Raw genomic sequence first — 23,014 nt, 5'->3', positions numbered from 1 at the left:
AATTTAATACAAGAGAGGCAAAATGACACAATATGATTTATTGGGATGGTCTACAATGCTTCCATGTATGTATCCCATCAATGTGAATTTCTGCTGTTCTACTTTGAATGTTACAACAAACTCCCCTCTTGTCGTTGATGAATTATGATACACGTTACTTACCAATTGTTGCAGAAATAACAAGGTAGGACACTGTAGTCCAGAAAATAGACATCAAGGTCCCTTTAGGAATAGCAACAGCTGGATCCTAGACCGGATAAACAAAATATACCCTGTTAGAAAGCCATATTTTTGCCATAATGCACTGAAAAGGAACTGTTTTATGATTGGAAATCTTCATCAGTTTATCGCTCTAAATAATAAATCTGAACTAAATTGAGTCAGAACACCGGTATTCACTTGTATGAGATATTTGCATAAAACATGATAATAAATTGAAGAAAATACTTCACCAAATCTGTCTTGGACACTGAGATTTGAAATTCCCTCTTTCCTTTCTCCTTCTTTCCTGTAGTTTGTACATATTTAGATTTATGAATCTCTCTTTCACCTGACTTTAAAGTGCATGAACCTATAGCAACTTAAAAGCTGCTGCACTTTAGAGGGTAAAAAGTGGTTTCTCGCCAGTTTCCCGGAATTCTTGTGAATACTGTGATTATTGCCCATAGCACACATTTTTTTCAAGAGGATTTTCTCAATATAATTGTGACATTTACGCACTTCTAAAGTGATTTTTCTTTAAATTAAAAGATCAAAAACATCCACCCAGTTTTAGGTTTGCGGGGAAAACAGTTTAAAGTTAACTCATGAAAAAGGCCTATCGATTTTCAGCACCAACTAGCACCTGCTAAGAAATATTGACAATTTCCCAGAAAAGACACCAAGTCTTGTCTTTTTGACCTATTGGCTTTGCCAATGCTTTTTGCTGATGGTTTGCAACATTGGCAAAAAGCTAAATTGTCACTGCTGCGCATCATCAGTAAAAAAATACAGAAAAGGTGCAATGGGTAAAAAGACAAAAAAAAAACAAGGACATAGCCATGACTGGCAGGAACATTGGGGCATATTTACAAGCCCCTATCGCCACAGGAATGTCACTGATTCCGACGTTTCTGTAGCAATAGGGGCATTGCCTTGTTCACAAGGCGGCGTTAAGCCTTGTGGAAAACAGCAAAATGCCATTGCTTGTTTATGTGCAGAAAGGTGTCCTTTCCTGTACATAAACAATCATTAAAAAAAATAACGAGTTGCAATTTCTATGGGTCCTGCATTCTGCAGCCCACATAGAAGTTACAAAACACCATTACTGATTGTTTATGTGCAGGAAGGGACACTTCCTGCACATAAACAACCTTTTCCTGCAATGCAGGCACCCTTGCACAATGGTGCAAGAATGCCTGCGTTGGCGCTGGGCAGCTATATTTAGCGCCAGTGCTAACGGAAAGGCAAGGGTGCACCGTATTCTTGTGAATATGGCGCATCCCTGCGTTTGGAAACTGTCGGAGTGAGGCGTTAGCCTTCTTGGCTTAACGCCGCGCTCCAACAGTTTCCTAGTAAATAGGCCCCCTTCGAAAAAAAATTAAATTACAAAAAAATAATGGCCCACGAGGGATGGGAGAGCAATGGAGTAAAAGGTGGAGGAGCAGGTTAGGGGAAAGCAATGGCAATCAAATGAGGGAGTGATGAAGGTTCTTGAGACTTGAGAAGAAAAAATAAATAAATACGGTCAGAAAGCCAGGAAGAGGAGCAGAAAGCAATAGACAAGCTTGAGGATGGGGTGGCAGAGCAACACGGAGGGGGCAGAGGGGATCAAATGGGGGGAAAGTAGCATATGAGGTAGAGAACTACAAAACACATGCACTCTCATGGAGAGTCAAAAGAAAAAGTATAACGTTGTTTCCAAAATATGAGTAATGAAAGGATACAAGTCAACCAATTAAAATGATGATAAAGAGAGATATGCTCCAGGGGAAGGACAAGTACAAGAAGAGGAGGACAAGTCAATAAGAACGAACAAAAAGCAAGCAAGTATGAGTGACAATAAAGCCAACCAAGAGTAAGTAATGGGTGGGCTCTAAGCCCCCTGTAAGTTGTTGGGATGTTCACAAAAAGTGTTTAGACGAGACCTAAAAGAGGAAACTACAAATAGAGCAATAATTAGGCTTTATGTGAACCTTTGCATGCATGATAAAAACTTACGTGAAACTTTGCCTGCATGATAAAAACTTTACTCCTAACACGCAAGGGACAGGAGAAGATCAAATTGCCACACATCCTCCTAATAACATGCAGCTATCATAAAGTAGTGCAGCAGCTGTAGGTAGAATGCAGTATTGCTACCTCAGAACAAACACATTGAAGTCAAATTTGGACGTTCACAGAATTCCTGTACAAGTGTGAAGGAAGGGGAAGGCCATCCTTAGGGAAGAGGAAGCCTCACATATTTGTGTCATGCTTCATCATCAGCCACCTCTCCCTATCCTGGTAAAACAGTGCCACCAGGGTGACTCACCTACTTGAAGCAGGACGGCTTTCTTAGATAAAAAAACGAATGGATAAGAACAGGATCCAGATCAGTGAGTTAAAAATTATGTGTGTGAGTGTTAGAAGGGGCGATCCCAGAGGGCCAGGTTATGCTCACCCGACCACCCCGGGACCCACCTCTCCCACAAGTACTGCCGAGTCTTATCGTGAGGTCCTCGCCGGGGAGGACTTCGGGTCTAGGATTGTACACACTGAGCTCACACCACACTTACGAACGGACACCACACCGTAGGTTTTCAGTAACAAGTTCTTTATGAACAGTAAAAAGAAATCAGCACTCTTATTTACAAGCGATCGAGGTATCGTAAAGTCTCAGGAATTCGGGAAACGGGACAGTCTCAGTCTTTAGGCCAGTACGAAGCGTACCCTGCGCACAGCTCTCAATCCTCGAGCCGGGGGATACGAAAGATGATGGTCGTACTGGCTGCTTCACTCACTTCGAGTCGACTCAGGTCGTGTTGGTAGCGTCGATTGTCCAGCCGAACCAGAGTACCCCTCGAGCCGCGACGAGGTCAGCAGGGCTCGATCCAGAGGTGTTCTTGAGGAGCCGCGACAGCGTCAGCAGGGCTCAGGATGTTCCGTGAACGTCTCTTCAGAGTTCGAGATCGAGCCGCGACAAGGTCAGCAGGGCTCCGATGTTCTAGTCGGTCTTTGCGAGGACGAGTCGCGACAGCGTCAGCAGGGCTCCGATGTTCCAGTTCCGTGTTACGAGAAGGAGCCGCGACAACGTCAGCAGGGCTCGAAGAGTTCGACGGTTCAGTCTTTCCCCAAGGGTCAGCCGCGATCAGATCAGCAGGGCTTTCTTGTCCAGGATACAACTGCCCGCTAGTTGTTGGGTGGGCCTTGATATAGTCCAGTGGCCCTTTGATGTCCGGACCCTCGCAGGCAGAGGTCTCAGGCCTTGGGGGCTGGTCGTTGGAGAGGTCCGGCGGTTGGCTCTTTGATCCTTTTGAAGATGCGTCCGGGAATTCCCAGACGCCCAGCAGGGTCTGGAGCCAGCACTCGGGGAGGCCAGAGGTGCGATCGAAACCGGCCCACAGGGGAAGGCCAGAGGTGTGATAGAAACCAGTCTCTCAGGGGAGGCCTGAGGTGCAATCGAAACTCCCTGTCTTATCTCACTCGGGGAGCCCTTTACCCCCCAGCCGGGACTGGTGCGCCTTGGAGCCTAAGTTTCGCTGGGGCCGGGGTCATGCTAGGCCCAGGGAGTCAGGGACCTCAGGAAAAGAAAATGGCTGCCGGGCCCTGTGGGGGAATGTAGGTTCTGGGCGCTCGGAGTCAGGAAGTGGGACGGGGGCATGCGGGGCTGGTCGTCGGTTGCGGGGTCTGGGCGTACAGGGAGCCGGACGACCAGGGATTCTGGGTGCAGATCTAGGCTAACGGGGTGCTGAGGAGGGGGGGGGGGAACCACGCCACAAGGCCAGGTCCAACACGCGTCCCCCCCAGCTGAAAGGCGGAGAGAACTACCCATCCCCTTGGGTGTTCTCTTCACTGAGGCGGAAGAATCGGGACAGGCCGTCTGCGTTGGCGTGGTCAACACCAGGCCGGTGCTCGACAGTGAAATCCATCCCCTGGAGGGAGATGGACCAGCGCAACAGTTTGGGGTTCTCCCCTCTCATTTGCATTAGCCACCGGAGGGGTCGGTGGTCGGTCTGGACCCGGAAGTGAGTACCAAACAGGTAGGGCCTCAGCTTCTTCAGGGCCCAAACCACCGCGAAGGCCTCCCGCTCAATGGTGCTCCACCTTTGCTCTCGAGGGAGTAGCCTCCGGCTAATGAAGGCCACTGGTTGGTCTAGGCCGCTTTCATTCACCTGGGATAGGACCGCTCCGATGCCATGCTCGGATGCGTCCGTTTGGACCACGAACTCTCGGGAGTAGTCGGGGGCCTGCAGTACGGGGGCAGTGCACATGGTGTCTTTTAATGCTTCGAACGCCTCTTGGCAGGCGGGGGTCCAGCTGACTTTCTTCGGCTGGTTTTTGGAGGTTAACTCCGTGAGGGGGGCTACGATGCTACTGTATCCTTTTATGAATCTTCGGTAGTACCCCGTGAGCCCTAGGAACGCCCGCACTTCCGTCTGGGTTGTGGGGGCCTCCCAGGCCACGATCGCATCGATTTTGGGCAGGAGGGGGGCTACTAGGCTGCTTCCGACCTGGTGCCCAGGTAGACTACGGACCCTTCTCCGATTTGGCACTTGTTTGCTTTAATGGTGAGACCGGCCCTCTGCAGGGCCATCAACACCTCCCAGAGGTGTTGGAGGTGCTCGGACCAGTGGGAGCTGAACACCGCGATATCGTCTAGATACGCGGCGCTAAATTCCTCCAACCCAGCCAGTACCTGGTTAACCAGCCTCTGGAAGGTGGGCGGGGGCATTTTTCATTCCGAAGGGCATCACCCGGAAATGGTAGTGACCATCCGGGGTGTAGAATGCGGATCTCTCTCTGGCCCCCTCGGTGAGGGCGATCTGCCAGGAACCGCTGGTCAAGTCGAACGTGCTCAGATAGCGAGCAGCTCCTAGGCGGTCAATAAGCTCGTCTGCTCGGGGAATGGGGTGGGCGTCGGTTCTGGTGACTGCGTTGAGTCTGCGGTAGTCGACACAGAACCTCAGCTCGGGAACAGTGCCGGGGGCGGCCGCCTTCGGAACCAGGACCACAGGGCTGGCCCATGGGCTGTCAGAGGCTTCGACCACACCTAGGGCTAGCATCTTAGAGACCTCGGCCTTGATGCAGGCCCGAACTCTGTCAGGGACGCGGTAGGCTCTGTGCCATACCGGAGGGCTATCCCCGGTGTCCACATCGTGGACGCACCAACTGGTGACGCCGGGGACGCGGGAGAAAAGGTCAGAGAATTTTCACAGTAAATGGCGACAGTCCTCGCGCTGCTCGGGGGTGAGGGAGGAGGAGAGGCTCACTCCCTCTACGGAGCCATCTTTTTCCTTCGCACACAGGAGATCGGGGAGAGGCTCCGTGTCCTCTTCCTCTCCGTCGTCGGTGGCGAGGAGCAAACTCAACTCAGACCGCACGAAGTGGGGTTTGAGGCGGTTCACATGAAGTACCCTCGAGGGGTTCCTGGGGGACTGCACATCGATGAGATAGGTCACCTGGCTTTTGCGTTCCACCACCTTGAAGGGCTCTGTCCACTTGTCCTGCAGGGCACAAGGTTCCACTGGGGCCATTACCCAGACCTGCTGTCCGGGCTGAAACTCGACCAGAGTGGCATTCTGGACATACCAACGTTTCATTTCTTCTTGACGGGTCTCGAGGTTGGCCTCGGCCAGCTCTCGGAACTTCCGAGTCTGGTTTCGGAGGGCCAGGATGTATCGAAACACATCTGGAGGGGGCTCCGGGGCCGCCGTTTCCCAACCTTCTTTGACCAGGCTGAGGGGCCCCCGGACGGAGTGCCCATAGAGCAGCTTGAAGGGGCTAAACCCCAAGGATTTCTGGGGGACTTCGCGGTACACGAACAGGAGACAGGGAAGAAGGATGTCCCACTTGCACCTCAGGGGCACCTCGAGACCCATGATCATTCCCTTGAGAGTCCGGTTGAATCGCTCAACCAGGACGTTACCTTGGGGGTGGTATGGGGTGGTGAACTTGTACGTCACCCCACACTGTTGCCAGAGGGACTTCATGTACTTCGAGATGAAGTTTGTTCCTCGGTCGGTTACCACTTCTCGCGGGAATCCCACCCGGGAGAAGATCCCCATGAGGGCCCGCCCCACTATGGGGGCCGTCACCGTTCGGAGGGGAATGGCTTCGGGGTATCGGGTGGCATGGTCCACCAGGACGAGGATAAACCGGTGGCCTAAGGAGGTCCGGGGGTCTAGGGGCCCCATGATGTCTATTCCCACCTGTTCAAAGGGGGTACTGACCACGGGGAAGGGTTGGAAGGGTGCCTTGCGCCTCCCGCCACTCTTCCCGCTGGCCTGACACGTGGGGCAGGACTTACAGTGGGCCTCCACATCGGAGCGCATGCCGGGCCAGTAAAAGTGCGTGACCAGGCGGTGGTATGTTTTGTCTTGTCCCAGGTGTCCCGCCAGGGGCACATCATGGGCCAGGTTCAGGAGGAAGCCGCGGAAGCGTAGGGGTACCACCAGCACCCAGGCTGACCCTAGCTCGGCGGTCTTCTGTTCACTATATAACAGGCCGTTTTCCCAATAGACAAGGTGGGAGCCGGTCTGGTCACCGGCCTGCTGCCGCGGCCCGACCAGTGAGGGACAGGAGGTCTGTTCCAGGCAAAATTCTTCTCGGGAAGGACCTCCTTCCTGGCGCCACTGGGCTAACTCAGGAAGGTCGTCCAAGTTCGGGGTCTGTTCGACGTCAGGGCCTAGGGGACCTGCGTCGGGGTCAATGTTCTCACTGGGGGAAGCTCGGGGACTTCGGATTGCCCGTTGCCCTCTGGGTCGTCGGAGAGGGTCGGGCGAGGATTCTCGGGTTCCACCCCCTCAGGGGTGGACACTCGGGCGGTCATGGATCGTGTGTTCACACATGCCCATTCGGGCAGGCCCACCATCTCCAGGTGAGTTCTTCGCTCTACCTGCTTCCACGGGGAGCTCTCCAGGTTGTTACCCAGTAGGCAGTCCACGGGCATGTTGGTGCGGACCGCTACTCGTAATTCCCCGGAGACGCCCCCTCATTCGAACGGGACCTGAGCTATTCGGCAGGTGCGGATGGAATTGTCAGCTGAGATCACCCTGCAGGAGGCGTGGGGTACAATTTGGTCTTCGGTGACTAGGTGACACCTTACTGCAGTAATGCTGGCCCCTGTGTCTCGGAGTGCCCCTATGCGGTGGCCGTTGACGGTCACCTGCTGTCGGTACTTTTCAGTGTTGTCTGGCAAGGGGGCTCCGGGGACCATTTCCCTATCACCTAGGGAGACTAAAGTCATGGCTGCTGGTTCCCACCCCTCGGGGTCCTCTATCTCTTCCTCTTCTAAGTCTACGGTGGCTAGCTGTTGCGCTGGGGGACCTGTCGCAGCGGGTTTCTTGAGCATGGGGCACATGGGGTCACTGGCATAATGCCCTGTTTGCTGGCATCGGTAGCAGGCTGTGCTGATTCTGGGTCCTTGTTTAGCTGGGGGAAACCCTGCTCTCGCTGTGGGAGGCGAGGTTCCGGACTGATTTCTGGGGGGGCTTCGTTGGGGCCCTGCCTGGGACCCCCTCTGTCTACCCTGACCTCCCCCTCCCCTCTGGCGGGAAGATCCTTGTTTGTTTTGGCCATAGTCTCCCTACGGGCCCCCGTGGGACTCTGGTGCTCACCCAGCGATCTGCTTCGACGGCCAGCTTCCGGGGGTCTGCCAACTTGCTGTCTAGAAGGTGCTGTCTCAGTTCCACAAAGCAGTTGGTGGATAAGTGTTCATAGGCGATGAGATCAATGAGTCCTTGAAAAGTGGTCACCTGGCTGCCCTTGATCCAGCCTTCCAAGGCCCGGCTGTAGAAATTCACATATTCTACCCATGTGGTGCCGGGGATCTTTTTGCAGTCTCGGAACCGTTGCCGGTACATCTCGGGGGTGAGCCCGTACCTTGTGAGGAGGGCCTCCTTCATGTGGCTGTAGGAGGTTTGCACTGAGGACGGTAGGTCGAGTAGGGTGTCCCTCCCTTCACTCAGGAATCAACCCCACAGCCCGGCTCCCCAATCCTTCTGCGGAACTCGGTGGGAGGTCATGGCGACTTCATAGGCCTCGAACCATTGCTGGATATCGTCGTTCTTGTAGTACTCTTTTACCACATCCTTCGGGATGTGGACTTTTGGTTCCGCCGGGGGAACGGCTTCTCGGTTCTCCGAGGTTCGGTTGTCTCCGCTACGGGCCTTTAGTTCGATCTCTTTCAGGCCGCGCTCGTGCTCCAGCTGGAGTCTCTTGCCTTCGTGTTCCCTTTGGAGCTTCTTCTCCTCCAGTTCTCCTTGCAGCCGTAACTGCTCGATGGCCAGTTTCTTCTCTGCCAACTTGACCTCTCCTTCTATTTTAAGGCCTGCCAGCTCTAGCTCGTGGCTTCGGTTGCGTTCTCGGTCTGTCATCTCCTCCTGTGACAGACCTCTCTCCGTGCTGGAACTCCATGTCAGGAAATCTGTTCCCTCACCCTCTTGAACACGGGTTTCGGTCGGTGGCCCTCCCTCTCCACCGTCTCCTTCTGGCGGGGGAAGATGGGCTCCGGACTCTACCCATGCTGTCAGGGCTTTTTCGAAGTCCTCTTTGGTGCTTAAACCAGTAGTAGCGATATGGAAATCTTTGCAGAATTGCTTCAGCTCTCGGTGGGTATACTCTTCCAGAAGTTCTTTCTGGAATGTGGTCTTTTCGTTTGTTATAATGAGACTCATGGTTGTTCTTCGTTCAGGTAGTGTGTCAGTCGTTTTACTGTACGATCCCTAGACGTGGGCTCTTATCTCGTCGCTGCCACCAATGTTAGAAGAGGCGATCTCAGAGGGCCAGGTTCTGCTCACCCGACCACCCCGGGACCCACCTCTCCCACAAGTACTGCCGAGTCTTATCGTGAGGTCCTCGCCGGGGAGGACTTCGGGTCTAGGATCGTACACACTGAGCTCACACCACACTTACGAATGGACACCACACCGTAGGTTTTCAGTAACAAGTTCTTTATGAACAGTAAAAAAAAATCAGCACTCTTATTTACAAGCGATCGAGGGATCGTAAAGTCTCAGGAATTCGGGAAGAGGGAAGCGGGACAGTCTCAGTCTTTAGGCCAGTACGAAGCGTACCCTGCGCACAGCTCTCAATCCTCGAGCCGGGGGATACGAAAGATGATGGTCGTACTGGCTGCTTCACTCACTTCGAGTCGACTCAGGTCGTGTTGGTAGCGTCGATGGTCCAGCCGGACCAGAGTACACCTCGAGCCGCGACGAGGTCAGCAGGGCTCAATCCGGAGGTGTTCTTGAGGAGCCGCAACAGCGTCAGCAGGGCTCAGGATGTTCCGTGAAGGTCTCTTCAGAGTTCGAGATCGAGACGCGACGTGGTCAGCAGGGCTCCGATGTTCTAGTCGGTCTTTGCGAGGACGAGTCGCGACAGCGTCAGCAGGGCTCCGATGTTCCAGTTCCGTGTAATAAATACGGTCAGAAAGCCAGGAAGAGGAGCAGAAAGCAATAGACAAGCTTGAGGATGGGGTGGCAGAGCAACACGGAGGGGGCACAGGGGATCAAATGGGGGGAAAGTAGCATATGAGGTAGAGAACTACAAAACACATGCACTCTCATGGAGAGTCAAAAAGAAAAAGTATAACGCTGTTTCCAAAATATGAGTAATGAAAGGATACAAGTCAACCAATTAAAATGATGATAAAGAGAGATATGCTCCAGGGGAAGGACAAGCACAAGAAGAGGAGGATAAGTCAATAAGAAGAACAAAAAGCAAGCAAGTATGAGTGACAATAAAGCCAACCAAGAGTAAGTAATGGGTGGGCTCTAAGCCCCCTGTAAGTTGTTGGGATGTTCACAAAAAGTGTTTAGATGAGACCTAAAAGAGGAAACTACAAATAGAGCAATAATTAGGCTTTATGTGAACCTTTGCATGCATGATAAAAACTTACGTGAAACTTTGCCTGCATGATAAAAACTTTACTCCTAACACGCAAGGGACAGGAGAAGATCAAATTGACACACATCCTCCTAATAACATGCAGCTATCATAAAGTAGTGCAGCAGCTGTAGGTAGAATGCAGTATTGCTACCTCAGAACAAACACATTGAAGTCAAATGTGGACGTTCACAGAATTCCTGTACAAGTGTGAAGGAAGGGGAAGGCCATCCTTAGGGAAGAGGAAGCCTCACATATTTGTGTCATGCTTCATCATCAGCCACCTCTCCCCATCCTGGTAAAACAGTGCCACCAGGGTGACTCACCTACTTGAAGCAGGACGGCTTTCTTAGATAAAAAAACGAATGGATAAGAACAGGATCCAGATCAGTGAGTTAAAAATGATGTGTGTGAGTGTTAGAAGGGGATCCCAGAGGGCCAGGTTATGCTCACCCGACCACCCCGGGACCCACCTCTCCCACAAGTACTGCCGAGTCTTATCGTGAGGTCCTCGCCGGGGAGGACTTCGGGTCTAGGATCGTACACACTGAGCTCACACCACACTTACGAACGGACACCACACCGTAGGTTTTCAGTAACAAGTTCTTTATGAACAGTAAAAAGAAATCAGCACTCTTATTTACAAGCGATCGAGGGATCGTAAAGTCTCAGGAATTCGGGAAGAGGGAAGCGGGACAGTCTCAGTCTTTAGGCCAGTACGAAGCGTACCCTCCTCACAGCTCTCAATCCTCGAGCCGGGGGATATGAAAGATGATGGTCGTACTGGCTGCTTCACTCACTTCGAGTCGACTCAGGTCGTGTTGGTAGCGTCGATTGTCCAGCCGAACCAGAGTACCCCTCGAGCCGCGACGAGGTCAGCAGGGCTCGATCCGGAGGTGTTCTTGAGGAGCCGCGACAGCGTCAGCAGGGCTCAGGATGTTCCGTGAACGTGGGGCCGAGGATGAGGACCTCTGTCTTGTCTGAGTTCAGTTTCAGTTGTCGCCAGCTGCCATTGCTGATAAGACATGCTTTACCAATATTTAGCACTTCTAGAAAGATTATGGGGCTGGCGATGGAGTACCCTCTCCGCTAACCTCACGGTTCACCTTGCCGGATTAAGAAGGAGGCGGACCAACAGTATATTGACGACGGAGCATTTTTTGGCCTTCAAAGTACGCGCCGTAGGAGATTAGTCATTCGACCATATGCCCATTTTTAAGTGGACAGTCCGGTGGCTTTTTTATTCTGTCAATCACTGCCAGGTAACACCTGGTGGTGAGGAACAGTAAAATTAAAAAATGACCCCTAGAGATATCTCCCTTGGTGCCAGGCCATTAGTTTTACTTATCTTTTTTCTGGTAACTCCAGCCTCGGGAGTTTGTTCATGAAAAATGTAAAACTATGTTAAAGTTCACTGGACGGTTGTCCAAGATCCTGGCAATGTTAAGAAATGTCAGTTGGGCTGGTGGGTATCTCTAGATTTGGGGGAGGGGGAATGATTTACGCTGTCACCCTGATAAATATTATCTGCCTCCCATACTCTAAATCAGGTTCATTGTTTGATTTTACTATAAAACAACAAGCATAGAGAGACATCCGTGTCTCAAGCACAAACAAATATAAAACTTTCCAGGTGAGATTATTTTAAGTTTTCATGTTCCTTTCTTAACAACTTTTCCTGTGTTCATCTTCAGAAACATAACTTGCCTAGAGCAAGCAACATCATCAAACAGTATGATCAATAAAGAAAAATCATATAGTAACATTTCAGAAAAGATCTGGAAATATTTGAAGAACTGTACTTTTTTATATGTTAGGGAAGAATGATCTGTAGAGAGAATAGTAAAGGGTAAGGGGCACTGCAGCACCACGCAAGAAATGTGAAGCTTACCCTCAAGTCCCCTGATATGTTTGCTCCTGCCAAGATGCCTGTAGCGGATGGAAAAAATATTGAGAACATGCCAAAGAAGGTGCCATCCTCCCCTCGCCATTTTGGCACAAAGTTCTCTGCAAATATAGAAGCTGGAAAGACAAAAGAGAGTTTGGTATTAGCGTAAAAAGAGCCTCCAATCTCTGAAAACAGAATTGAAAGTCCTGTGCACCAGCCTGTAAGGAGCAGTACAGAGTTAAATAAAATATTAGCTGAGGCTACACACAGTAGCGGTTCCTTCATTAAGGCGGAGCAGTGTCACTCCACCAGGAAACTAATTGATAATAATACCATGTTATCATTATTTTATTTTTCACTACTGCCTCTGAAGGTGCAGGGTGGGGCTGGGCTGCTACAGCGCAGGGGGAGGAGTGGTGGGCACTTTCTAAGTGCACATCACAGGTTAGCCAGCCATCTTGGTCCGGCCAAACAGTCATGCGCACTTGGCATTTATCCACCCGGTTTTAATGCACAGCCTGGGTGGAGATCATGCACGGCATCCCACTTCGTGTCTGAGCGACAAACCCAAGTGCCCAGATCGATCACGATGCCACTGCCATGCTGGTGACAGCAGCATCGTAATTGGCTAAGGGAGTCTGGAAGCCTGAGTGCTTCCTATTTCCTGCATCAACTAAAGTGGACGGAGGCCGGCAGGTAAGTGCATTTTATTTTTAATGTTTTAACTCCCCCCCCCCCCCCCCCCATCACTACTGCCCAGTAGCAGCAGCTACTGGCTACACACAGAAATTGGTGCAAAAAACAAGTGCTACGTCAGGGCAAATAATGGCCTGCGGTCAACGTACACGCAAATATGTCCATGATCAGAGTTACATACTTGTCCAGTGTAAATTTAAATAACCCCAGTGCAGAGAGCACCAATAATGCAATTGGCATCAACACAAAAGGCAGACATTGAGTTATTTGCTGCAAAAGCAAACTACAAAAATAGAACTGATGGAACTAGTTTCCCTTCCATCCATGGTGTGAAATCACAGATGGGATGTAATCATTAGGACTGGACCTGCAGGGACATTATATTGCTTAATAGAATAACCCCTCTATACTGAGAGTTACAAGATGGAAGTCCTCCCAATGTGATCTGGCCTCAGATCGTGACCGTACTTGCCTGTTTATGTTCACGATTCTTGCAAATGATGACATGTAATTTCAATTAGGTTGCAAACCAGGCCAATTTTGGACTCTATGTTCGAACATATGCTCATCTTTAAGAATTTGCACAGTTTTTTGGAGGTTTTAATTCTACGTACAATTAGGGGCTATCTGCACCTGATTTACCGTGTTCGTTTAGGGCTGTTTGTCCCACTTTTTGTTCTAAGATTGGCCCTAAAAATTGAATTTTTCTCCTACTTTATTCATGGACAACATTAATACTATCATTATTATGGTTGGGAACAGTTGTTGTGGTGTCTCTTCAGATAGCTCCAGCTGATTGTCACAAACAGCACTGTATACAATACTGCACAGAGTGGGTTTCGAATTAGTGCTTGCTCAGGATTGGATGACTTGCATGTCAATCTCTGTTCCCTGCTATTTATTGCATGTCTTTCATCCCAATTCTATATTTGGCTGATCTTTGGAGCACATCATGTTTGTCTTCGCTTTTGATTGGACAGGGATTATCTTCTACTACTGATGTGATGGAACGGGAAAGTTTTAAAAAATGTAATTTATTCTGTAGCACTCCATGTGAGTGCAGGTATTGCTCTTCAGCGCCAGCCCCTGCTTTTACACACCAGATGCCGGATGGCAGCCTTGGTGTCGCCCTGGATGTTAACCGGCTTCGCTTTCCTGTGACCCTTTGTTAATATTTTCTCCGTTCCTCACCGCCCCTCTCCCACTCCATGGTGGTAGACACCATTTACTTTGCCAATACTTGATGCTTTGAAAAATTGCCAGCACTGGGAACCTCAACAGCAGAAACTAGGCTGGATTTGTTTTATGTTCAAACCGTTGCTTCATTTCTCCAGTGACATCTGTTTTTTAATTCTCTTTCGATGTCTCCCCTCCCTTCTGCGAACCAGCTATCTCTTACTCAATGCGCTTTATTAATTTCCAAATGCATTGAATGTAGGTGTCTCTGGAATTTTATTTCAAAACCGAAGGCTCTATTAGGCAGTCTCTCTTCTCCGCTTATTTTGTACAGCACTTAAAAGAACACTACAACTCTCATAATCTAGCACCCTTGGGCAGGAAGTTATCAACACAAGTAAAAGACTTCCCCACCTATAAATAGCAATAGTCCATACACCATTTCCTCTTTTCTTGATTCTAGAGATAAGTGCATTGCAAAACACTGTTTGCTAGCATTGCATTGTGATTTATTATAGATTCATTATGTTTCCTATTTGTTTTTTTTAAACCAAAGTTTTGATTTCTTTAGATCAATTTCACACAGGTGCTGACCTTCTGGGCTCTGTAGGAAATTGTTACTATGTTGTGGATTAGGGCAATTTCACAGGGTCATTGGTTTTTCAAGGTCTGTATTTGAAATGCTTTTCAAGATCTGTGAATGAGATTGTTACTTAGTGTCAGCATGGGGTTGGCTTGTTTTTTAAGTTTCACTTTGTTGCTTTCAAGGCTCACATGTGAATAATTACATTGTAGCAGGGTAGGGTCGCTTGGGAGTTTTGTCTACTTCAATGAACTATAACTGGTGAATATGTGTTTTTTTGTTGTTAAAATACAACGCTTTTACTGATATTTTCACCAACTATAACTTCACTTTGTCTTGTACGAATACTTTTTGCATTGTTGACTACATGTGGGGAATCAAACAGACACGGGTGGGCAAGACCCTACTGTTCTACCTGTTAAAAAAAAAACTACTATGGACAGCCTTTGCCCTGTATTGAACCTTTCGCGGGTAACCGACCTCTTGTGGGCAGTGAACCGGACAAGGGTAGGACTGCAGCAGACGCTGCCCTGTGCAGAACCCCTCCACAGAGAGCCCAAGTTCTCTAGACACCCAGGACACCTTAGGTGATGAAAGCCCTACAAAGCAGAGACTTCACACTGAACCAAACACTTTGCAGATAGCAGTCATCTTATGGGAAATCAAGCACACATGATTGGGCAAATACCTAGTGGCTACAGTCTTCACTCCTATGCACAACTCCTCATGGAGAGCCCACTCCATCTAGACACTCAAGGCCCCTTAGGAGTAAGCACTTACTGCGTACAACCTTAGCCCTATAGCAAAACCTTTACAGATAGCCAATCTCTTGTCGGCAATCAATGAGATATAGATATATACACACACATCAGTCGGTACCACTGCATTGTGCACTATAGATGTCAATGCACTGTAATGGCCACAGAGTAAAGCATGGTAACATTCATGAGAACCATTGGAGGAAATATGCTTCAAAATTAAGGAGAAAGTTACTGGAATAGACTACCAGGAGAAGTAGGGCAATTTGATAATGTTGTCAAGTTTAAAAATAATTTAAAGAAATTTTAGTCCTTCATGGAATGAGCATGAGTGCCTGAAGACTGTGAGATTTGCTAAAGGTAAACTAGCCATCTGAGTGTCTAGTATCATGGTCAACAGTTCCTAGGATGGGAACCAAAAGAGTAACCATATCATTAACCAGAATTTGAAGCTATTTCTATTCTCTATGTCCTGTTGAGCAGTGCTGTTTGTTTTCTGATATAGATATTCTCTGTATCACTGCTCTTTGCTTAAATTCCATTTGCAAATTGATTAGAAGATTTGTTATGAGCAAATAGAATACAGTTGTTAGACAAAGATTTTGTTAATTATTGACACTCCCTCCAGTGCTTGTGAAAAATGTTGCTGGAGGACTTAAAGAGAAGAGGTTATGTCCATGTTTTGGGCATGAAACTGATACTTAGCTTCATGCTTAGAAACACTGTACCTTTGTAATTGAAGAAACCCTTGGACTGCTTTTCCTCTGATGCAGGAATGACTGTCCCCACCAAATAGTTAGCAAAGGAAATCATGATAACAATGAAGAAGAGAATCTGTGCCTAGAAGATCAAAAAAGTTTAGTCAGAATGGAAAAAAACATGAATTGGCTGCAACAGTATGCTATTTACAAAGTGCCACTACACTTTTATGCACTAATGTGACCAACATCGCCAAACAAATGGTATTTGCACTTGTTTGATCACTTTCGCCCATTGGGAGTTGAACGTAAACTGTGCTCTCTCTTGTTTTGCTCTGGCATTTACAGCTACCTAAAAGCTGTTAGCAACTTCTTATGCAAAACAATATATAAATATTGTATTAATCCAAATAAATCTATCAATCTGTCATAGACCTGTGCTTTTCTTGATGAGACAAGATTTGCATTGCTCCTAATCCCACATTTTAAACACTGAGTGTGCTTGACTGTCATCACCAGGCTTCATTCTGTATTTGACTGCCACGCATTATGCTTACAATTCTTGAGACATGGGATGTAATTCATTATTTCCATTTGGCAGGCCTTTGTGGCAAAAGCAAACAGCACCACAGAAGGACCAGGAGGCTGGCCACCTTGCTAGGCCTGAAAGCAAAGAGCTTTAAGACATGCAATATATACATACCCACAAATCAACTAAAATTGTCGTCACAGGCTCAATGTGTCAAATGCGACTACATGTTTCCATACATAGAAGGAGCCACCAGAGGAGACATGTTTATAAAATTCCCTTTTAAGTTTTTCAAAATGTTGATAGGTATGCAACTCCCACCTTTAATTTGTGAGCTCTGATGGTCTATAACTTTTAGACCATCAGACACTGGATAACACTTGATTCAGCCAAATTCAACTCCTCCAACATAAGTATTTACGACCCAGAATCCTCTGCACCAAAACTCTAAATACTTAGATTACCTTACCTAACAAATCTTCTCCCTCCACCAGGAATATCAGCATGAAATTTGTCTTCACCAGGACAAATTGACCATACTTTCCTTTCTACACTGAAATACTTTATCCACACCCTAGTCATGAGCTAGCTCAATTACTGCAGCAGCTTTCAAGTCGACCTTCCGCAGTCCTCCTTCTCCTCGTTCAAAAAAAAGATCAACTGTATTAACACACACTTTCACCACTCCACAGACATTCCCTCACTTTTGCTCCAGCTGCTGTTATGCTAACACCAGGACTTTTTTAACCTCTTGTCCTTATTTTTATGGCTGTACATTTCAGCTTTCTCTCTTTGACTCCCGAATCTATACACTACATCCAGCATGTACACTGTGCCCGAAAAACCTCAGCCAACTTTCTGCCCCAAAGTCACACCATTCATTGTGGTTCTTTGTACTATTACCGCTTCCATAACTGAAAGGATACGAAGATGCATTTTGCGTCTAGAAATAGCACTAAATGCAACAGAACACGGAATTACCTAAACTACTCTGATTACTCCAGTGTGATCTAAATTCTGCCCATGCCAACTATTTTTTGTTTTTTACCTGAAACAGGAGGTTTACCATAAGACTGGTCTGATGATAAACCACTTTGTCTGCACCAATACCCCTCATTAATTTCAGGTAACTAGGCACCATAACTCTTTTCTCATTAACTAGAGAACCTGGTGATGCATAACTACCTACCGGTTAATTTATCTATGGGGCACCCCCATCAACTTTTCGGGCACATGTATGCGAGCGTGCCTGTACTGAAGTGGGTGACCCTACATGGATCTTTCCATTTCCATTCCCATTGGGTATGTAATCCCCTACTATACTTACTAATCTAATGAATGTCAGTCTGAAATAATCCAGCAATTAATTGAGATGTCGAGTCCTAAGAAGGAACATAGGATCATAGGAGGGTTACCAGTGTCAGCATAGACCAAAGCTAAAACAGGTAGATTTCATGGAGGAAATCTGTCAAATTTAGTAATGAAGGCATGTGGGCCTGAAATCAGTGGATACCTCATTTGTATGTTGGATTAGGTGCTACCTACATCTGTACCATTCATCTTCATAAACAAGCCAAACGCAGTGAAATTAAAAATGAAGGCTGTCGGGGCAATCATCCAAAGAACTCTTATTATTCTGCAAAGGAGAATCGATGTGGTGTGTACACCTTTAGACAATACATTCTTGGACTGCTCACAGTTTTTAAGTTCTGGCCGCAGTCTTTTCAAACAAGACCTACATATTGGTGAAATTAATTTTTCTGACCATACACCAATCCATACAAGGTCTTAGTTATATAATAATGAGGTTAGCATTAAAGGTCACAATAGGGTGCAAAGAACATTCCTCGGTTTTATATTGGTCTGTCATTTATGCAGTGTTTGCCAAATTCCTAGCAATCGTGATGAATGTTTGGGATCAATGGCAACTCTCACCTTGCAGGGGACTGTCAGTGAGATTACCCTGAGTGCCTGAGAATATTCAGTTCTGCCAAAGGACTAGCAGACTATTGAGGCAATAGTATCAATGCATACTAGCCGGCAATCGCCAGGGACTTTAATAACTTCACTTAACAAGTTCCTAATACCCGATTTCTGAAAGACAATAGCCAAATCATATCAAATCGTTTAAGCTTGCAGTTTTAAGCCCTACCTTGGCTTCCCATTCCATGCCGGCCAAGGATATCCCAAGCAGTAAGGTCACTGTGATAACTCCAATTATTCTGATGTCATTAGTTGGGTCCACAATAGATGTACCTGATTCCTAGGAAAATGAAAAAAAATAAAAAAAATAAGTTTAGCTATGACAGAAAATGCTACTCTTTTAGAAGAAATAAAGCAAACAATAATGCTTCCTTCATGGTGATCTTTTTCCTGATAACACGGAGGCTTACAGGGCTATGGTTTATCGGGTATATTGTAGCACATCTTTCAGTCTCTTACTTATACCTCTGTAGTGTGGTTTTGTTTAAGACTTGTAGTTTAAACTTCCTTTCCCTGCATGGGGAGTGCGCAGATTTTTTCCTACCTCGCAGAAGAGCCTCAACCAGGGTATATGTTGTTGCTGATACATGCAATTCGCCACCCCTTTTTGTGGAGTATTAGGCCATGAGCTGGTCTTGTTGGTCATTTCTTGAGCTGTCTGGCAGTTGGGCCTACTCATTCTCCTTCTGACATGTTCCTGAACATCTGAGGGCTCAACCCTCAAGCCATATCACCTGTGCTGGAAATAGTGCACACCCAAAGGCAGAATAACACAAGCTGGGCTCCTGTAAACATGTCCATACTGCATTGGATTCAGTACAATCTTCTTGGCCACCCTGAGTCTAGTTAATGTAAGAATGTTCTCTTCCCCATCAGACAAAATCAACTATTCCTACAGTGGAAAATGGCATTTTTCATTAAATGATTCTTTTTATATTCTGCCATATGATATGTGGCATCATATACATATTTTACTTGGTAAAGGATTGTTTCATTAGGAGAGAAAATGCCCAGTAAAATTGCCTTGCTTTAGTTGTCCAACCACTGTTGGAAATATACACTTTTAGAAACCACATATGGACGGATGTATGTCAGTACAACACGATCTAAAAGATCGCGGTACTTGACAACGCGGGCATTACAACGCAAGTCGTTACAACGACTTGCGTTGGAGGGCGCGGATTTTGGAATCTTATAATTTTATATTCCAACACCAGTTCACGTAACAGTAGGGAAGGTGTTGGAATATAAAATTACAACATTCCTTGCCCAACAGCGCCATCCAGCGCAAGTCGTAGTAACGACTTGCGTTGTAATGGCAGCGTTATAAAGGCGCTGCGGTTTAAACACCGCGTTGTAAACAATGTTTCCCCATATGGACCTAGGCAAGTTAATTCAGTCTAAGTCTTTTTGGACAAATCACTACCACCTACAGGAAACTCTCCTTTTCAATACGTATTTTTAACTCAATGTTTCCATATACAGCATAACAAAAAGTTATGTTTCCTACCCATCTAGGAGGGCATATTTTAGACACCATCTGTACTAATTTCCCTATATTGATGGCAAGGCCGAGGCCGGTTGCCTGGTCGGATCATTTTCCCATATTTTTTTTCATGGGTAATGAAGAACTCTTCTCGACCAGCCATCTGCCACCGTCCCCCAGCCATTAGGAAAATGGACCCGGGTCTGTTCAGTGTTTCTCTGGCAGCTTCCAGGCCTTCCTTGTCGGGGGATCTGGAGGAAAAAGTATCTCAGTTTGCTGACTGGATTGCAAGCTCGATGGCCACTCTGTCGGCAACATGTCAGCCATAGCTGAGGAGAGAGTCTCCTTCAAAGCCTTGGTTTACTCCTTAGTTGAGGACTCTGAAACATGCATGCAAAATAGCAGAGAGAGCCTGGCGCTCCAGTGGCTACCGCCTGATTGATAAAAACACTCTCAGAGCTACACAAAAACTCTATTATGCCGCGATAGGAGAGGCCAAAGGCCAGCAATATTCTACTCGCATTGAGCGGGCCAATAACAACCCGAAAGAAATCTTTGCAACTGTGCAGAGTTTCCTGGCCCCTTCCACCCAGGTGGCGGTGGCTCCGGTTTCACTTACCTGGTGCAATACTCTGGCGACATATTTTAGGTATAAAATCATTAGTATCCAAGAAATGTTTCCAATTTCACCCAGGAATTCCGATGCTCCGCCGGCGCAGGCTAAGCCTATGGTTGAACTTGACTTTACCTTCTCTGAATTTAGGCCGGTGGATTCTGTAAGCTCTCTCAGAATCCTTAAGGCCCTTAAGTCCGGCTCACCTAACGACCCGTGCGCAGAAAGGCTTCTGCCCGATTTTGCAGATACTATAAATCCAGAAGTGAATCTCATGGTAAAGAAATCACTCGGTGAAGCCTGTGTTCCAAAGGGATGGAAACATGCGTTGATTCTCCCCCTACTTAAGAAGCCGTCATTGGACCCTCTGATGCCTGAGAACTATCGGCCTATCTCGCTTTTGCCAAGTTTGGCTAAAGTATGTGAGAAGGTGGTTACGTTCCAACTTACCAACTTTGTTGAGGGTGTAGCTCTGCTCCATCCGGCACAAACTGGCTTCCGTGCCTCTTATAGCACGGAGTCAGCTCTGTTAGAGGTCACGGAGGCGATTCGGGGGTGTTTGGATGCCAGCCGGAGAGCAGCTATGGTTATGCTAGATCTCTTGGCGGCGTTCAACACTGTGCCCCATTCCCTGCTCCTAGACCGCCTATCTGAAATAGGTATTTCGGACATGGCCTTGGAATGGATCAGGTCCTTTTTGGAAGGTCAGCTGCAGCAGGTCTGGCTCCCTCCGTGTGCCTCTGCGCCTATGCGGGTGACTACTGGTGTACCGCAGGGGTCATCACTTAGTCCTCTTCTGTTTAATATCTACGTGACTCCACTGGTTTATCTTGCAGAGTCATTGGGGGCTAAGGTGATGGCCTATGCCGACGACACCCAGTTGACGTTTACCTGGAGTAAGGAGGACGACTCGGTTGGGACAGCCCAACACTGTCTTTCCTCGGTCTTTCAGTGGTTGGCTAATGCACAATTGAAATGTAATGAAGGAAAGTCTGAAGTGTTGCTGTATGGTTCCTTCTCGACGGACTTCAGAGAGAGGCTCTGGCCTTCTGGCTTTCCTCGCCCTACTGAGAGGAAAGGTGCTGCCAAAAATCTTGGTGTCTGGTTCGACGAAAATCTGAACTTTGTGATGCAAGTAAAGAAACTGGCTGGCACCTGTTTTGGCATGTTGAAGATCTTGAGGAAGTTCCTTCCCTTTCTGCCTTGCATGGCCAGAGAGACTGTGGTCCGCGCTTTGATTCTGTCCCGTTTAAACTATGCCAACGCCCTTTTGGTAGGCAGTCCGGTTTTTTTGTGAAGAAACTGCAAGTTTTCCAAAACTCGGCGGCTTGGGGTTTTGTCTTCTAGGCACAGTGTCCGCACTCTTTTGCACACTCTGCATTGGCTCCCGGTTGAATCTCGCATTAAATTTAAAATGCTGTCAATTGCTTACCGGGCCCTTTATGGTCTAGGTCCCATCTATTTGCAGAAGAGTTTTGCTTTATATATACCAGAGAGACAGCTGCGCTCCTCTGCCTAGTTGCTGATGCAGATGCCGAAGTTTAAACGACAGCGACTTAGCGGGAATTCTTTTGTGCGTAAAGAAGGCCTGGCCTGGAATATGCTGGCCCTGGCTCTGCGGGGCACCCAGGATCCACTGTTGTTTAAAAAAAAAAAAAAAACACTGCTTTTTTAACTGATGGGTGGGCATGTTCTTTCTTTTCTGAAGTTAGCGCTGGGACACTTTCGAGTAGCTGCTCGCTCTATAAATTAAATATAACATAACATAACATAACAAAATGCATTTTCAGTACCCTTGGCTCCATTATTACAGGGTTGAAAGCAGAACATATGGAGATGCCATTCTTTAAAGGGGTTTAGCTTCAAAACTAGGACCAGCACTAGACATGTGGGAGCATATTACAGTAACCAAGAGCATGTTCCCGATCTTTGCTTAGTGCACTCTCCTCGTGTGCAAAATGGGACCACACACTGATTCACGAAAAGCACCCACTTCATGTAGCCACAAACTCACACCTGTGCTGAGGACAGAATATCATTGAAAGACAGCCAGGTGGATTTAAATTGGCGACCCAGCTTTTAAAGCAGGGATCTGAATAAAACTAGTAATTCTATGTACCGATGAAAGCAATTTCAATAGCATTAAGCATTGCTTACTAAAAATGAAAGAACCCACATTCCTCCCATGAAAAAGGTCAGTAGCCAACTAGCTGGAGCGAAACATGTTCGCCAAACCAATAAATCCATTCAGCGAGACTGAGGCAGGATCATTGTTGTAACTTGTGGTTTTATCTTCAACAATAATGTAATCATGAATTCACACAGTTCTTTTCATATCTTAAGAAAATATAATTAATTCTAAGCAGAGTGCAGTTGATAGTCCCATATTCACAATAGTACTTATGTACTGGCCTGATTTTAAAGAATGCACAGGCTTCCCCTTGAAGACAAGCGCAGTATGTGAATCTACCCACTAATGAAAGATGCCTGGTGGGGTCCCTGAAACCCCTGTACTCCATAAGAAAGGACATCCTCAGGA

At 47.4% G+C, this 23,014-nt stretch overlaps 1 protein-coding gene across 2 annotated transcripts in view; it reads right to left on the bottom strand.

The window, feature by feature from the left end:
• The window catches only part of SLC12A3 (solute carrier family 12 member 3), a 331,781-nt gene that overhangs the window by 255,247 nt on the left and 53,520 nt on the right, over window positions 1–23,014 (bottom strand). For both annotated transcript variants that reach the window (XM_078671397.1, XM_078671398.1), the window contains exons 6-9: window positions 18,546–18,656; window positions 15,895–16,006; window positions 11,957–12,087; window positions 163–247 (exon numbers count right to left, since the gene is read on the bottom strand). In XM_078671397.1, the coding sequence (XP_078527523.1) occupies window positions 163–247; window positions 11,957–12,087; window positions 15,895–16,006; window positions 18,546–18,656 (439 nt within the window). The remainder of the gene's footprint in view (window positions 1–162; window positions 248–11,956; window positions 12,088–15,894; window positions 16,007–18,545; window positions 18,657–23,014) is intronic.

This window comes from Lissotriton helveticus, chromosome 12 (genome assembly GCF_964261635.1).
Source record: "Lissotriton helveticus chromosome 12, aLisHel1.1, whole genome shotgun sequence".
In the NCBI taxonomy this organism is placed as follows: Eukaryota; Metazoa; Chordata; class Amphibia; order Caudata; family Salamandridae; genus Lissotriton; species Lissotriton helveticus.
The sequence above is the reverse complement of the archived record's forward strand: the minus strand, read 5'-3'. Positions and strand labels throughout refer to the sequence as shown.